The sequence below is a fragment of the Cnephaeus nilssonii genome (genome assembly GCF_951640355.1).
Source record: "Cnephaeus nilssonii genome assembly, chromosome: 23".
NCBI classification, from domain to species: domain Eukaryota; kingdom Metazoa; phylum Chordata; class Mammalia; order Chiroptera; family Vespertilionidae; genus Cnephaeus; species Cnephaeus nilssonii.
Genome location: NC_137094.1, coordinates 6,062,930 through 6,081,051, shown reverse-complemented (window position 1 = coordinate 6,081,051; position 18,122 = coordinate 6,062,930). Strand labels below are relative to the sequence as shown.

The window sequence follows — 18,122 nt, the reverse complement described above, 5'->3', positions numbered from 1 at the left end:
GGGGAAACTGAGGTTAGACAGAAGAAATAACATGTTAAAAGTCATATAGCTAATGAGTATTGGAATAAGGTTCAATAATGGGTCCATTTACTTCCTAAGACTAATTTGCTTGGCCCTTCTATAAGGGTTATCTCTTAATGTCAATGTTAACATAAATGAAACTTCATTTCAAAGATTTCTTTCTGGAGCCAGAACTAAAAAATCATTCCAAAGTCTTCCACACTTTTCCTCTATTCCCCCCAACTTAAGGAGGAATGGGCTATGTGAGCAATCGTAAACATTTATTCAGTCTCTGGATCAGCTCCTGCTGTTCACCTGCCTGGTCTTATTTTCTGCCATTATTTCTTCAGATAAGTTCTCTATCCCTTTCTCCCTTTCTGCCTCTTCTGGCACACCTGCTATTCTAATGTTGTTACATTTCACATGGTCCCACAGCTCCCTTAAGCTGTCCTCCTGTTTTATAATTTTTTTGTTGTTTTGTTCTCTGATTGATTTTTTTCAATCCCTGTCTTCTGATTCACTGATTCAATCCTCAGCTTCCCCTAATCTGCTGTGTATTCCTTCCAATGTATTCTTTATTTGTGTTATGTCATTCTTTATTTCCTACTGTTCTTTTTTCATAGTTATTATATCTTTTTTTCATGCTGTTCAGCATCTTTACCATCATTACTCTGAACTCTGTTTCAGATAAATTTCTTATCTCTGCTTGATTCATCTCTTCTTCTAGATAAGTCTCTTTTTCTTTCATTTGAGGGTTGTTTCTTTGTCTCCTCGTTTTGGCTGTCTGTTTGGGTTTGTGGCTATGTATTAGGTAGACCCTCTACAACTCTCAATCTCTAGTGCAGGACAGTGTCAAACGATATTTCTAATTAGATCAGGCAAAGACTCAAAGCCTCCAGAGACTGCCTCTGCCTACAGACTAATAGGATTCCAACTTGAATGGCTCCAGGCAATTGTCCTCAAGGGTAGTGAGAGTTTTTTTTGACAGGGTGGGACGGTTACTTCTGCCTGGAGGCTAATTGTTATTTATAGTCTTTGAAGTGGCCTCAGGGCAAGGTGTTTTCCAATAGGGTGTGTTGACTTATCTTCCTCCCAGGCAAGGCAAATGTCTGTGTGGGAAAGATGTCCTCCACTGTGTGAGGGAATGACTCAGTCCATGAAACTTGGGGTGTCTGCTTTCTGAACTCTTTCCCCCAAGTCTCCAGTCCTGGCTTCTGCTCTCACAGCTCCAGTCCACTTCACCCTCCCTCTGCCAGAGCACAAGGTGGGTGGCTCCACAGGGAATTTTGTGTGTTGGTCCTTTAAGAGGGTGCCTGAATTTCCAGCCCTCCTTCCCTGGCAGACAACAATCCCACTGCTTTTCACAGCCAGATGGTATGTGGGTACCCTTCTGAGTTCTGGTGCTCTCTGCTGGGGGGCCCAGCTTGGGGATTAGATCCCAGAGTCCTCAGTGGCAACCCCTCACAGCTGAGATATCTCTCCAGGACTTCAGTTGCTCTCTGTGGGCACCTGGCCAGCACTTTTGAGCCTCTTCCCTTCCTACCCATCTCTATGTGGTCTCTACTTTCGGTCATTGGGTATCAGGGTTCTCTCCGGCGAGTTTTCTGTTAATTATTCAGGAACTTTTCCAGTTTGTTCTGGGAGCATATCTGTGCAACATCCACTTACTCTGCCACCATTTTTAATCCTCCTGGTCTTATTTTCATGAGTGAAGAACAGAGACTCACCAAATTTGCTTAGCAATGAGCATCCCTGAAAATGCACCTTACGACAGGAAATGTTTAAGTAATGAATTAAACAATGACTTGCCTTGGCGATGTGTTTGTAAGGGAAACAGAAAGAAACATGCTTTTGAGAGAAATAGGGCCAGGAGTGTGATTTTCCAAATGCTTTAAAGAGTTCTGGTTTCACCCAGCCGGCATGGCTCAGTGGTTGAGCATGGACCTATGAACCAGGGGATCAAGGTTCGATTCCTGGTCAAGGCACATGCCCAGGTTGCAGGCTTGATCCCCAGTGTGGGGCATGCAGGAGGCAGCCAATCGATGATTCTCTCTCATCATTGATATTTCTATCTCTCCCTTCCTCTCTGAGATCAATAAAAAAAATATAAAAAAAGAAAAAGTTGTGGTTTCACTAAGATTTACTTATAAGCTGCCCACAGAGCTGCAGTCCCAGCTTCCTGCTCTGGGCCTCCCTGCAAAGCCCAAAGGAGCTCTGGCACTGAAAACGCTCTTGTCCAGGGCCAGGAACTTAACACAATTCTCCCTTATGATGACAGGACGGAACCTGCTGGAAGGCAGGCAGGCAAGAGAAGGGGAGCAGATCAGGGAGTTCCTCCTCCTCTCCTGCCAAGCAAAAGCCAGGCCTGCAGTTTAACTATTTGTCTGGGCAGATAAGGACAACGTGCATGCCATTATCTGGTTCCCTTCAAGTCCCTAAGGGACCCTGCCAGTTGTTTTGGATGATATTTTAAAGTAAAAAAAAATAAATAAAAAAAAAAATAAAAAAAAAAAATAGGGAGGAAGATGACTAATCTCCCCCAGAATTTTTGTCCTTAGCCTTCTTCTAGAAATATTCAGGTTGCTAAATGAAATAGAACAATGATCCTAATAAATAAAAACCCTGGGTCGTAACGACCAGTAATGACCAGAGGCTGACCAACTGGAAGCCAGTGCTGGCCCCGCCCCCAAGCAAGCAGTAAGGGACAATCAGGCAGGCAGGCAGAGGAGTTAGGGGTGATCAGGTAGGCAGACCAGCAGTTAGGGGTGATCAGGTAGGCAGACAGCCCCTTGCAGGGCTGGCCCCGCCCCCAGCAAAGAAAGAGGGAGGCCCAGGCCAGCCAAGCCATTGCACCCCAGCCTGTCGCCTGCAGAGGGAGGCCACTGGTGGCAGGGGAGGAGGGGCAGCACTGCACAGATGGCAAGCAGTGGCAGCGGTGGGGGCAGGGCCAGCTGCCTGCAGCCCCGGGAAGGAAAGCCCTGATAGACCCTGATCTTAGGCCAGGCCAGGGAGCCTACCCGAGGGGTCCCGGATTGTGAGAGGATGCAGGTCGGGCTGAGGGACACCCCCCCCCCCCACCGCAGCTGAGTGCATGAATTTTCGTGCACCAGGCCTCTAGTATATTTATAAAGAAGCAGTGTTAAAAAAGAAAACAGAAAAAAAGTAGCAGCGTAGCACTAGAACCAGGATACGAGTATCAGCTTCCTAAGGATTGAAAGAGAGAATGTAACAAAGTACTTAGAAAAGTTCTATTATTATAACTGCAATGAAACCACACCGGTGTTCTGTTAGATTCCGATAAGGTTTCCCTTTTGAGATCACAGGGTAAAGCTACTGCATTATGGGTAGGGGTAGCATCTTCCTCAAAGGGAAGACACTTCATATTGAGTGTCCAGGGAAGGGATGTATCCTGTTAGGAAACTGGATCTAGAGCTCAAGGAATCTAGATATGCTTAAGGCCACTCCTGCTGGGTAAGGTTTAAGAAATGGCAAGGTGGAAACCGGGAAGGGGCAAGTGAAAATGGTGAACTCCATCATCTAAAGTAGACCGTGTTATTACCCGAAATAATTCAGTTTTATTTTTTATATATTTTATTGATTTTTTATGGAGAGGAAGGGAGGGGGATAGTTAGAAACATCGATGAGAGAGAAACATCGATTAGTTGCATCCTGCGCACCCCCCACTGGGGATGTGCCCACAACCAAGGTACATGCCCTTGACCGGAATCGAACCTGGGACCCTTCAGTCCGCAGGCCGACGCTCTATCCACTGAGCCAAACCAGCCAGGGCAATTCACTGTTTTAACTTGTTAGTCCCACCTTCTTGCGTCTATAAAATCTTCCATTTTGTAAACTCCTCAGAGCTTCCTTCTAGTTACTAGATGGGACACTGCTGGATTCATGAACTGTTTAATAAAACCAATTAGATCTTCAGATTTACTCGGTTGAATTTTGTTTTTAACAAAACGAAGTCATTACAAATCTATGTGAGAGGCTGTATGACATGAATACAGGACGACAGGGAAAGAGGTTGTTGACAGGGAAAGCTTCAAATAGTCCCTGACCTTCAGGAGGTCACTGACAACCAGGAGGGAACATGTGTGACTGTGGGATGGTGCCTGTTGGGAGAGGAGAGAGAAGGGAAAGGCATTCCAGAAAAAGGGAAGTGCAAACAGCACGTGAAAAGGCACAGAGGGTAGGCAGTAAACCTGAGGTCAGAGCCCTTCATTATCTGTAAGGCAAGAGGGACTCTTTAAAAACAAATAACTAGACCAGAATGACTATGAAAGTTAAACAGAAATGTTAATGATTACTTTCTCACATTTTGGGGTGTTATGCATTTACTGTACGCAATTGTGTTCACGTTATATAAATATCTACCTTCTAATGTGAGCCATTTTGTGATGATTTCGTCATTTATATTCCGTTTCGAAGAGAATGCTGATCACAGCACCACATGAGAATATCTTCTATATAAAAAACTTACTTTTACTAAAGAATAATAGTTTGCTGTAGGGTTTAGTGAGAGATTACAGAAACAGAATCAATAAAAGGGGCGTAAAAACTTAAAATCATTGAATACTAATAACTTGCATTTGGAAGGCCTCTTAAAATATAGTCAACAGTTTAGAAACTGTTTTTTACATAACAGCATCATTTAAATTAGTACGAATATGCACTTACGATCATCTAAGATGAGTTTTACATATATTCATTTTGTTAACGAAAAAAAACCATTGAAACCTGTAAAGAATTTTAGTGAGTTTATTTGAGCCTAACTGTCGACATATGCCGGGAAGCAGAACCTCAATGAATTGAGATAATGCTCCGGAGAATGCAGGGTTACATCTATTTTTATACATTGAAATCAAAGGAAAGGGACGTAGGTGAGTTACATGAAATCCATTGGTGATAGGTTAGGGAGGTGGGACAAAGCAAAGCGGGGAAACCTCTGGGATAGGGTGAAAAGCGAAATGATGGACATGTGCTTCTCTTACAGAGATGGATACAGGATACTTTAACGTAATTAACAGTTGACAATTAACTTGATAACAATAACAATGAGGGAATGTCCTGGTGCCATTTGTTGTGTCCTGAGGGGGTCCGGGGTAAAAAGGAAGTTACAAGTTACCCAGACATCTCACAGATATGTTATCTTAGAGGCAAAAAGGCAAATGGGCTCAGTAAAGAAGATCTAAGTTGATCTTTGTCAGGGAAGATAGCAGCTTAGGAATGACTGCCCACTATAACCTGTTTGTAGTTAAATATTTAATTTTCAGACCATCTTTTGTGGTTATTTTAGGTCTCTGAGTTTTCAAGACTGCCACACAGGCCTCCCCTGAGCTTGTCAGGTTAGCAGGTGGCTTCTTTCGTTCACAGTTTGACCCTCATCATTAGGCAAATTATCAAAAAAAAACCACTTTTAAAGAGAACATATTTTTTATATAGTGAACGCATCCTTAAAAATGGGACCAAAACTTAACACCACGCTCCAGCTGCAAAGCTCCAGCAAAGCGGGATCTAAAAACTTTCCAGTCACTGGAGGTCAGGTCCCATTTCACAACCAAGCACATCCTCACATGCGTAACCATCATCACAACATGGGCACGCTTTGGTTGCTAGGAGAACCCTCTAGTTTGTATCAGAAATTGCAGCCCTGACGACGCAATGCTTGCGCCTTCTCACACGTGTTTCTGCAGCCAGGCCCCTCCCCGGGTCGCAGCAGCTTCATGGCTCTGTTTTCCTCCCGCACCGCCCGTTTCCGTTCAGCCCCCGTTCTGGCTTCGCTGTCGCCGGCCTGGGAGCGGGCGGCGGGCCCGGGACGGAAGCAAACGAGGCGGCGGGGTGGCGGGGGAGCTCGGCCACCCACTCGGAGCCGGGCGCTGCACCCAGCTCTCCTGCGTTTTAAAATCTGCAATAAAAAATTAAATCGAGCCACGCCACGTCGTCCCAACGGGAGGGAAGGGGAGAGCTGTGATGTCTCCAAATGGGTCGGAAACCAGGGAACGGAGACGCGCGGAACTTGATTAAAATGAACGAGGGCTCGGGTTCTGGAGGGAAAGGCCGGAGCCCGGGCCTCGGGCGGCGGACGGGACTTCAGGTCTCGCGGGAGCTGGAGGGTCGGGGCGGGAAGAGGGGGGGGGCGCGCGCTCGGAGCCTCCCCCCCCCCCCACCCCCCCGCGCCCGGGGTCTTCGCCCCTCGGGATTCCGAGGCCCCGGCCCTTCAGGCCCGACTCGCCGCGGGGCACGAAGGGGGCAAGGACGCCGCGTCCTCGGGCGGCGACGGGCGTCTCCCGGGCGACGGGCTCCACACAAGATGGCGGACGAGAAAGAAAAGGAAGGCACAGGTAGGCCGCCCTCGCCGCCGCCGCCGCGACCCGGCCGAGGGAGGCGCCGGGTGGGGCCGGGCCACCCCCGGCCTGAGGCTCCCGCCGCTGGAGCGGGGGACCGCGGAAGGGCCGCCTGCGGGGGACGCCGCCCTCCCGGCTCCCGCCGCGGTCCTCGCCGCGCCCGGCCCCGCCCCGCCCCGTCCTCGCCCGTGCGGCCTCCTCCTTCTCCCTCTCGGGCCTCCCGCCCCCCTTTCCTCGGCCTCCCCCTGGGGACCGAGGCTCGGGGGTTGCGCGGGTGACGGCCTAGGCGCCGGGCGGGGAGGGCCTCAATGGCGTCCTTGCTCGCGGCCGCGGGGACCCGCCTCCAGACCCTCGCCCGGGCTCTCGGGGCCGCAGGCGCCTCCCCGGCCGCTGCCCGGGCTGTGGGCCCCTGGCCGGCCCGGGGGGAGACGGGTCTGCGCCGACAGCTGGCGGGTCCTCTCCGGCCGCCCCGCCCGACCCGGGCGACGGCTTCCGCGGCCACCATTTTGGCTCCTGGACGGGGACATGGGGGGACGGCCCCGAGGTCACAGGGTCCCCTCCGCGCCGCCAGCCTCCGGCCTCCGAAATGTCTGCTCGCGGCCGGCGCTGCGCCCCCGGCTGGTGTGTCTTTTAACACAAACTCACGACACAGTTTTGAGAAAGACGAAGAGCTAACCGGGGCGGGGACGTGCACGAGCGCTGTGCGCGGGCCACGGCCACGGCCACGGGGATCCCCGGCGGTGGAAGGATGGGCTGCGAGGCTCGTGGCCACGGGAACCGGAGGGTTGGTGTGTGGAGGGAGAAGCGATGATCCACGTTTATTTGCCTTCAGCAGTATGCTTGCAAACCCGATCCTTGGTTGCCGTCCTGTTAGTTCCTCAAAAATAATAGACTGTTTATATTTGGTAGTTGTCAGGCTTACTGCAAAAGTTACATAAAAAAAGATAAATATTTTAGAAAGGAAAAAAAAAATACTCTGCATTTGTTTCCTTTCTTGAGGGCTTACACCACACCACCACACCATTTTTCTCAGCGTGGAACTAAGTGTTTCAGGTTGACAACTAATATTTACGAGTGAAAACACCAGTTCTGAGAGTCATTTGTCAAGGCGATCACAGAAGAATCAGCGGAGAAACACGTGAGATTGAGCCAAAGATCTAGCAATTGATAACAGGCTGTTCTTTTTTTTAATGGTACCGTTAGCCTGAAAAGTCGGAATTGTTTTATACATGTTACCTTTCCTAAAATGTCCTTTTGATTTTATTGTGCTGCTGTAAAGTATTACATCCTAATACAATTATATATTTTTTTGATTAATTTTAAACTTCCCAGAAAACCAAATGACTTAATTTTTATTAAGTTCTTACTCATACAAACGGAAAAAATTATTAGGAGAAAAATTAAGTAAATGGTGGAATTAAAAAAAAAAGATTTGATTAGGTCAGCATGAGAAAATGCGCTGGATTAAGCTGCACATACAAATTTTTTCTTTACCTTTTAAAAAATAAAAAAATTGAAAGCTTTCCTGATTTTTCAGTTTTCAAAAATAGTTTTCTATTTAAAATAAAGTCAGAGGAGGAAGCAAGTCTGTATAAGAAGGACTATTAAAAAGCTGAGTTGTCAGGTGGGTGCAAGATTTAATGTCTAATCACTGGGGTGTACACCTAAAACTCATATAATAATGTATGTCAACTGTAATTGAAAAATAAAAGATGATTTTAAAAAGAGCAGGATGTCATTCATTCAGTTGGTACAGCTATAATGCCTATCAGATGGAAGGAATTTTGGAGGATACAAAGGTGAGATCCCTAAGGGAAATAAAACGTCAGAAATGAAAGGGAACAGTTAACTGGGCTGAGCAGCCTGTGTGCCAGATGCTGTACCAGATGTGTGACCTCCCCTCCTGGTCTGTGGATACCAGTCAGCGTCCCTGGAAGCTGATCAGAAATGAAGGCTCTCAGTAGCCCTGAATCAGAGTCTGCATTTTAAGAGATCTTCAAGTGATTCACATTAAAGTGTGAGAAGCACTGTTATATGCTATATCTCATTTATTCCTAACAATATTATAGTTTACTACTAGAGGCCCAGTGCATGAAATTCGTGCACGGCGGGGGCGGGGGTGTCCCTCAGCCCAGCCTGCACCCTCTTCAATCTGGGACCCCTTGAGGGATGTCCGACTGCCCATTTAGGCCCGATCCCGATCCTGATTGCCCTTAACCACTTCTGTTTGCCAGCCTGATCACCCCCTAACCACTCCCCTGCCAGCCTGATTGATGCCTAACTGCTCCCCTGCCAGTCTGTTTGCCCCTAACTGCCCTCCCCTGCAGGCCTGGTCACCCCAAACTGCCCTACCCTGCAGGCCTGGTCCCCCCCAACTGCCCTCCCCTGCTGGCCTGATCCCTCCCAACTGCCCTCTCCTGCTGGCCATCTTGTGTCCACATGGGAGCAGGATCTTTGACCATATGGGGGCAGCCATCTTTTGTGTTGGAGTGATGGTCAATTTGCATATTACTCTTTTATTAGATAGGATAGAGGCCTGGTGCATGGGTGGGGGCCGGCTGGTTTGCCCTGAAGGATGTCCCGGATCAGGGTGGGGGTTCCCTTGTGGCGTGGGGCAGCCTGGGCGAGGGGCCTGTGGTTGTTTGCAGGCTGGCCACGCCCCCTGGTGACCCAAGCGGAGGCCCTGGTATCTGGGGTTTATTTATCTTATATAATTGAAACTTTGTAGCCTGGAGCGGAGCCAAGCCTTCTACTCCCTCCGTGGCGGCAGCTATTTCTGGTGGGATTTATGTATCTTCTATAATTGAAACTTTGTAGCCTTAAGTGGAGGCCTGGGCCGGTCAGGGTGTGCGGAAAGCTTGGCTTCCTCCATCGCCAGGGGCAACCCAAGCCTTCCTCCTGCTCTCTCCAGCTCCGTGGCTGCCAACATTTCTGTTTGGATTTATGTATCTTCTATCATTGAAACTTTGTAGCCTTGAGTGGAGGCCTAGGCTGGCAAGGGCAGGCGGAAAGCTTGGCTTCCTCCATTGCCGGGGAATGCTCTGTGTGGCCGTAGCCATCTTGGTTGGGTTTATTTGCATATTCGCTCCTGATTGGCTGGTGCGCGTGGCTGGTGGGTGTAGCAGAGTGATGGTTAATTTGCATATTACTCTTTTATTAGATAGGATAATGCAATTTGAAGAGCATGATGAAATGGTGTGTTGTCTGAGGATAAACTAGGGCAGTGATGGGCAACCTTTTGAGCTTGGTGAGTCAAACTTCACCAAAAAACTGAGCATAACTCGGGTAGTGTGTCACTTTGACGAAAAAACATTATTTCGCAAATGTTTCATCCTCAGGAGCAGCAAATGTTTCATCCTTGGCATGCGGCCGCCTCAGCGGCCGCATGTCATCAGAAATGGCTACGCGTGTCAGTGCTGACACGCGTGTCATAGGTTTGCCATCACTGAACTAGGGACTCATTTATGATATCTTTGTGTGGTCATGGACATTCCACTCCTATATTTGATTTTCAGCTCTGAAGATTTAGAATTACATGTAACCAATTAATCATAATTGTCAGGTTTTGGGATTCACTCAAGCTAACTAAACTCATGAACAGGGATGTGCAAACCTGAGTAATGATTTATTAATGTAAATAGGGTATGTTGATACACTGACCAGAAGCTGATCTCTGCAATGTAATATGAAGTTTTGGGGAGGGTGAATTTATATTGCAAAAGTTGCTTGTTGAGCATGAACTCACACAAAAGAAAGGTTAATTGGTTAACCTTGACCCTATATGATCCGGAGGGTGGGGGCCATTTTCTGATCAGTTATCCTGAGTGTTTTGCAGTGTGCCCAGCACATGGTAGGAACTCAGTATTTGTTGAATTAGATCATTTGAGTTAATTAATGTGTTTATGTTTTAACCAAAGCATTACTTGCTGTTTCCCAAAAATCTACTCTATTCCTAAAGTATATGAAACTATTTTTAGGGTTTCCCCCCCTCTTTGTTACAGATAAGCTATATGCTTCTATTTCATGTCGCTCAACAAACATGTTTTTGAGAGCCAAATATTCACTGGCCTGTCTTTAAAAAGCAATTACAAAAGTCCTCTTTATAGAAATAATGTTTTAAATAGTTCCTCTTTAATCTTAAGGGTTTTTTTGGTTTGTTTAATTTATTTATTTAATATATTATTGATTTTTTTACAGAGAGGAAGGGTTAGGGATAGAGAGTTAGAAACATCAATGAGAGAGAAACATCTATCAGCTGCCTCCTGCACACCCCTACTGGGAATGAGCCCGCAACCAAGGTACATGCCCTTGATCGGAATTGAACCTGGGATCCTTCATTCCGAAGGCCGGCGCTCTATCCACTGAGCCATACTGGTTAGGGCTATTTATTTTTTAAAGCTGAAAGGAGGATTAAATGTTTGAGTAACCATCATATCCACCTTTTCTTCAACACTTAGGGATTAATCTTTATAAAAGTATTGAGAATACAGGGGTGGGCAGAAGTAAGTTACAGTTGTGACATTCTTTTGAGTTAATAAAGCTATTGTAATAATCATAACTTGCATGTCTTTTTCCATATGAATAAGCATAAACCTACTTTTGCCCACCCCAGTATTGATTAGAAAAAGTTAAGTCTATGGCAAGGGCTCTTATGTTCTATTTATAAAATTTTTCTATAAGATTGTGTTTATTGAAGTTGCTAATCTTACTTGTAGTATTTTTGTGCTTTAACATTGTATAATTTAATTTGTCTTAGATTAAAAATGTTTAAATGGAAAATCAGTGCAGATTCTTTGGATCTTTACATCTTATTTTATTGGTTCTGTCTCCTAGAGAATTTTATTATAGGACTGGAAGGATCTTCTGTTTGTAATTCAAATAATTCCTAGGAAACAAATTGCTTAGAAATAAAATTCTAACTTTTGGCAGGCCTGTGAGTTTTAGAAGATATGTCAGTTTTTTAGTAAGCCTCAAATACTCAAAGCTCTCTTTAGGATTTACTATTTTTGTTTGTACTAAAATATTCTTTGTTACTTTGCATGCTTTGATAACATTGCTTGGTAAAGTTCCTCCAATGTAATTATTAACTCCTAGATGGAAAAGGTTTTGCAGGTTTATCATCATCATAATAATAATTATTATTTTTAAAAAATATAGTTTATTGATTTTTTACAGGGAGGGATAGAGAGCCAGAAACATTAATGAGAGAGAAGCATCAATCAGCCGCCTCCTGCACACCCCCTACTGGGGATGTGCCCGCAACCAAGGTACATGCCCTTGACCGGAATCGAATCTGGGACCCTTCAGTCCCCAGGCTGACGATCTATCCACTGAGCCAAACCAGCCAGGGCAATTGTTATTATTATTTCTCCATAATCATGCCACTCCCCTCAAAACCTAACATTTGGAAATCTAAGATAAAGAAAAACACAGAAATTACTGGTGAATATTACTTTTAAAAAAGGGAACTGTTGATAGTACAGAATACGGTATGGAATAGTAGAAAAAGTGAGCTCTTGAGTAAGACCTGGATTTGAATTCTAGCTTTTCCAGCTTCTATCTGATCTTAGCCAAGATTGTTAACCTAAGGAACCTCAGGTGCTTAAAATGTAAATTGGGAATAATTATATGTATTCATAATGTTGTTGTAGTAGGGACAGTGTCTTTTTATTCATGTTTATATTCTCAGTACCTGCTACAATGCCTGACACTAAAGGAATGCTGAATAAATAGGAAGGGAAGTGCTTGGTACATTTAGGGAACAGCTCTTAGTAAATGTGTGACATGAAATCTAAGGAGTAAGAAAAACTTAAATCCAAGTCTTACCAATTATTGTTCACATATGATGCATTTATACATATATTTGGGGCCATTTCACAGGTTTTGTCCCAGTTTTAGACTGATAAGTCTCTAGGTAGAGACTGAGGAAGAAAACTAGCTTATTGAAATCTAACTTACTTCCTCTAATTCAGAATTAATAAAGTTTGGAGAAAAACTGGATTTAAATTTATCTTTGATTAATGTATTAAAATTTGTCAAAAATTCTTTATTTAAAAAATCAAATGGACAATGTAATACCACTTCACACCCATTAGATTAGCTACTATAAAAAGAAGTGTTGATGAAGATGTGGGGAAATGGGCACCCTTGTATATTGTTGATGGGAATATAAAATGGCACAGCTTGCTCTGGGTGGTGTGGCTCAGTTGGTTGAAGTGTTGTCCTGTACATCAAAAGGTGGTGGGTTCCATTCCAGTCAGGGCACATACCCAGGTTTCCAGTTCCATCTTTGGTCGGGACCCATTCAGAGGTGGCTGATTGATGTGTTTGTTTTTTTTCCTCCTTCTAAAATCCTATATAATCCTATATAATAAAGAGCTAATATGCAAATGGTCATCACGCGTTCATGCCATAAGGGCTCAGACACTCAACACTGGTGAGAGAGGAATGGGGACCAGCCAGGCACAAATGAGCTCACAAGAGAGGAATGGGGACCAGCCAGGCTGTGGCCCGGTAGAGGGACAAGCCACCTGCCTTGCGGTTCTGGGTGCCAGCGCCTGCGACTATGGCCTGGGACAGGGACAAGCCGCCCTGCCCACGTCCAGGGTGCCAACGGCTGCACCTGCGCCTGCGGCCCTGGAGAGGGACAAGCTGCCTATCTCGCGGCTGCACCTGTGGCTGCGGGCTGGCAGAGGGCCAAGCCGCCCACCCTGTGCTCCCGTGCGCCTGCAGAGGTGGTTAGGGGCGATCAGGCAGGCAGAGGTGGTTAGGGGTGATCAGGCAGGCAGAGGTGGTTAGGGGCGATCAGGCAGGCAGAGGTGGTTAGGGGCGATCAGGCAGGCAGAGGTGGTTAGGGGCGATCAGGCAGGCAGAGGTGGTTAGGGGCGATCAGGCAGGCAGAGGTGGTTAGGGGCGATCAGGCAGGCAGAGGTGGTTAGGGGTGATCAGGCAGGCAGAGGTGGTTAGGGGCGATCAGGCAGGCAGAGGTGGTTAGGGGCAATCAGGCAGGCAGAGGTGGTTAGGGGCGATCAGGCAGGCAGGCAGCTAGCGGTCCTGGATTGCGAGAGGCAGTCAGACATCCTCCGATGGGTCCCGGATTGGAGAGGGTGCAGGCTGAGCTGACGGACCCCGCCTGTACCCCTCGTGCATGGTTGCCCTTATCTAGTCAATAAATAAAATGGTGCAGCTGCTATGAAAAATAGTATGGCACTTCCTGAAAAAAAAAACCAAAAAAGATTGAATTACTATATGATTCAGCAATTCCACATCTGGGTTTATACCCAAAATAATTGAAAGCAGGAACTAGGAATAGTTAGTTGTATATCCAGCGTTCATAACAGCATTATTCATAATGACCAAAAGGTGGAAACAACTCAAGTGTCCACCAGTGGATGAATAAACAAAATGTATTATACACATACAATGAAATATTATTTAGCTTTAGAAAGGAAGGAAATTCTGATGTGCTACCACAAGGATGAATCTTGAAATTATGCTAAGTGAATTTAACCATTCACAAAAAGACAAGTACTGTATAATTTCACTTATTTGAAGTACCTGGAGTAATCAGACTCAGGAACAGAAAGTAGAATGGCAGTTGCCAGGGGAAGGGGAAAAGGGAAGTTGTTATTTAATAAGTGTAGCGTTGAGGTTTTGCAAGATGAAAGAGTTCTGAAAATATTGGTTGCACAACAATGTGAATGTACTTAATTAACACTAGTGAACTGTACACTTAAAATGGTTAAGATGGTTAATTTTTAAAAAATATATTTTTACTGATTTCAGAGAGGAAGGGAGAGGAAGAGAGAAATAGAAACATCAATGATGAAGGAGAATCATTGATCGGCTGCCTCCTGCATGCCCCCAATTGGGGATTGAGCCCGCAACCTGGGCATGTGTCCTTGACCAGAATTGAACCAGGGACCCTTCAGTCCACAGGCTGACGCTCTATCCACTGAGCCAAACCAGATAGGGCATGATGGTTAATTTTTTATATATTTATCACAATTTGAAAAAATCAAATGGAAATGTTGAGCACACCCAAAATGAAAAAACAAACAAACAAACAAACAAACAAACAAACAAAAACATGGCTGGTTTGACTCAGTGGATAGAGCATCAGCATGCTGACTGAAGGGTCCTGGGTTTGATTCCCGTCAAGGGTACATGTCCAGATTTCGGGCTCGATCCCCAGTATGGGGCATGCAGGAGGCAGCCAATCAATGATTCTCTATCATCATTGATGTTTCTATCTCTCCCTTCCTCTCTGAAATCAATAAAAATATATTTTAAAAAATTGGTATAGTGTTTTTGGAAGGCAATTTGGAAATTACTATTTAAAAAGATATTCACATGCTGTGATTCTTTAATATACTGCTGGGTATTTTATCCTTAGAAGTATATTACTGAATGTAATAAAATAATTTATTTTTTAAATGCAGCAATAAATTTGAAGTCTAAAGACCAGTGCTTGAATTTGGACACTGCTTCCCCCCTCCAATTTTACCTGGGCATCTCATTTAATTCCTCTGAACAGTGGGAGAGAGAAGGGAATTTGTGTGATGTTTTTCTCATATGGAATTTGGGGAGGAAGACCACAGAGGTAAAATGCTATTTTCTTCACATCATATCACAGGTACATACGATCAGTATAATTTATATCACTGTTGATGTTGACCTGGATCACCTGCCTGGGAGTTTTGTCAGGATTCTCCATTGTAATGTTACTTTTTCTCTCCCTTTTCCATACTGGACTCTGGGAAGGAAGTCATTATGTAGAGCCACACAGAAGGAATGGGAGTTTGCTCTGCCTTGAGGACAGAGAATCTACATAAATTATTTGGAATTATTCTGCACAGATTTGTTTCCTGTCTCCTATTTATTTGTTTACTCAGTCATTTCTTTATGTCAGTGCAGACTTGTGGATGTTAATTTATACTTAGAATTATAATTCAGTGCTCCTTTGTTGTTCAGATTGTTACAGCTCTAGCCAGTGGGAGCTCTTTCCGTGGTTTCTGTGGCCGTTTGACATAGGCCCAATCAATGTGTGGGCAAATATTGGAAGGTTCTTAATTAGGACCGTCTTACTGTCCTGAAATGATTCTGGATGGCTTTTAGCTCTGCCCTTTGGCTCTCGGTTCCACCCTCTGTGTCCCGCTCTTTTTTATGAGAGAGAGTACATGTTTTCAACTAAGCAATTTTCTAAACCTGTTTACTACCAATAGAATTTTTGGGAGTCCAGTTGTTTCGTTTTATTTTTTTTATTTTGTGCTGTCTTTATCTTCTTTCAGTCCATGCTGGAGCTGCAGATATAATTCTCTTAAAATCTTCATGTGTGTCTTATGAATCTTATTGTCTACTGGACAAAAGCCACATTTATTTCAGATAAGCCATTCTCTACTTTGGGCTTCTACTGACATAACTGAGATATTAGGCTTCCTTTGAAGCCTTCTTGTTTGATTGGAAGGATTTCTGAGACACATCCTTAAACTCCTAAGAAGTTCTTTTGCTAGTTTGTGTGGTGCCTGAGATGCTAGATTTGATCTTTCTGAGGTCTTAAAGGATTTTATAGACATATACTTTGTTTCATGTTTAAGCTGTGTTTTTCTGCCAGTGCTTTAAATTTGATTTTGCCCAGAAGCCATTTCTTATCTTAGCATCTGTTGCCATCTGGAGAGGCAGGTAATTTCATAACTAGCAATTCATGGCTCCTTTTTTTAAAAAAAAAATATTTTATTGATTTTTTACAGAGAGGAAGGGAGAGGGATAGAGAGCCAGAAACATCGATGAGAGAGAAACATCGACCAGCTGCCTCCTGCACACCCCCCATCGGGGATGTGCCTGCAACCAATGTACATGCCCCCGACCAGAATCGAACCTGGGACCCCTCAGTCCGCAGACCGACGCTCTATCCACTGAGCCAAACCGGCTTCGGCTCATGGCTCCTTTTTGTTTAAGTTTTTCCTTTAGGCCAGTGATGGTGAACCTATGACACGCGTGTCAGCACTGACACGCGTAGCCATTTCTGATGACAGGCGGCCGCATGCCGAGGATGAAACATTTGCGAAATAATGTTTTTTCCTCAAAGTGACACACTACCCGAGTTATGCTCAGTTTTTTGGCGAAGTTTGACACACCATGCTCAAAAGGTTGCCCATCACTGCTTTAGGCGATCTTTCTCCTCCATCCTATATAATAAGAGCCTAGTATGTGTCTGGTCGTTGAGTCAGCCGTTCAACCAAAGTGAAATCCTCTCTAATAAAAGGGTAATATGCAAACCAACCATCACTCTGCTATATAAGCCACGCCCACCAGCCAAGCCACGCCCACCAGCCAATCAGGGTGCGTATGCAAATTAACCCAGCCAAGATGGTTACCAGAAGGGAGGCTTGGTTTCCCCAGCAACAGAGGAAGCCAAGCTTTCCACACACACTGGTGGGCCCAGGCCTCCACTCAAGGATACAAAGTTTCAATTATAGAAGGTAAACAAATCCAAGCAGCAGCCACAGATCCAGCAGGAGGCTTGGCTCCGCTCCAGGCTACAAAGTTTCAATTGTAGAAGGTAAATAAATTCCAGATACCAGGGCCTCTGCTTGGGTCGCCAGGGGCTTGGCTGGCCTGCAAACCACCACAGGCCCCTTGCTCAGGCCTCTCCACGTCCCAAGGGAACCCCACCCTGATCCAGGACACCCTTCAGGGCAAACCAGCTGGCCCCCACCCGTGCACCAGGCCTCTATCCTCCTATCTAATAAAAGAGTACTATGCAGATTGACCATCAATCCAACACACTATATGGCTGCCCCCATGTGGTCAAAGATCCTGCACCCATGTGGACACAAGATGGCCACCACAAGATGGCCAGCAGGGGAGGGCAGTTGGGAGGCACCAGGCCTGCAAGGGAGGGCAGTTGGAGGCAATCAACCCTGCAGGGGATGGCAGTTAGGGGTGACCAGGCCAGCAGAGGAGGGAAGTTGGGGGCAAACAGGCTGGCAGGGGAGCAGTTAGACATCAATCAGGTTGGCATGGGAGTGGTTAGGGGGTGATCAGGCTGGCAGGCAGAAGCGATTTAGGGGCAATCAGGAAGGCAGGCAGGCGAGCAGTTGGGAGCCAGCAGTCTTGGATTGTGAGAGGGCAGTCGGACATCCCTCGAGGGGTCCCAGATTGGAGAGGGTGCAGGCTGGGCTGAGGGACACCCCCCCCCTCCGTGCACGAATTTCGTGCACCGGGCCTCTAGTCTACACTAATAAAAGAGAAACATGCAAATTAACATCACTCCACTACGCCCACCAGCCACTCAGGAGGGAATATGCAAATTAGAAGGACAAAGATGCTGGCTGCCCGGCTGCCCAGCTGCTCCAGGCACGGGAGTGGGGCAGGATGCCTGCTATGAGAGGGAGGGCAGGGGGCTAAGGGATCTACAGGAGTGGCACTCCAGCTGCAGCAAAGATGAAGACTGCAGACTCTGGCCTGAGTGTGCAGGGAAGACAGCAGACTCTGGCCGGAGTCTGCAGCAAAGACGGCAGACTCCGGCTGGATTGAAGGCCTGGGTCCCGGGTGCCAGCAGAAAACCGGTGCTGGGAGCCAAGGGAAGGAAGGCCTATTGCATGAATCTCTTCGTGCAATGGGCCTCTAGTATGATAATGATATGCTAAGGCTGCTCAACTGCTTGCTGTGACATGCACTGACCACCAGGGGGCAGATGCTCTGACCAGTAGGTTAACTTGCTGCTGGGTTCCGGCTGATCCGGACTGAGCGATATGGGCTGGACATGCC

General features: G+C 46.0%; 1 protein-coding gene across 2 annotated transcripts in view; it reads left to right on the top strand.

Moving 5' to 3' along the window:
* Positions 1 to 4,828: 4,828 nt before the first annotated feature.
* Positions 4,829 to 18,122, top strand: part of DRC8 (dynein regulatory complex subunit 8) — an 80,193-nt gene continuing 66,899 nt past the window's right edge. For both annotated transcript variants that reach the window (XR_013813122.1, XM_079763814.1), the window contains exon 1: positions 4,829 to 6,347. Coding sequence is in view for 1 of the 2 variants with exons in the window: in XM_079763814.1 (XP_079619940.1) it covers positions 5,987 to 6,347 (361 nt within the window). In the remaining variant the exon portion in view is untranslated. The remainder of the gene's footprint in view (positions 6,348 to 18,122) is intronic.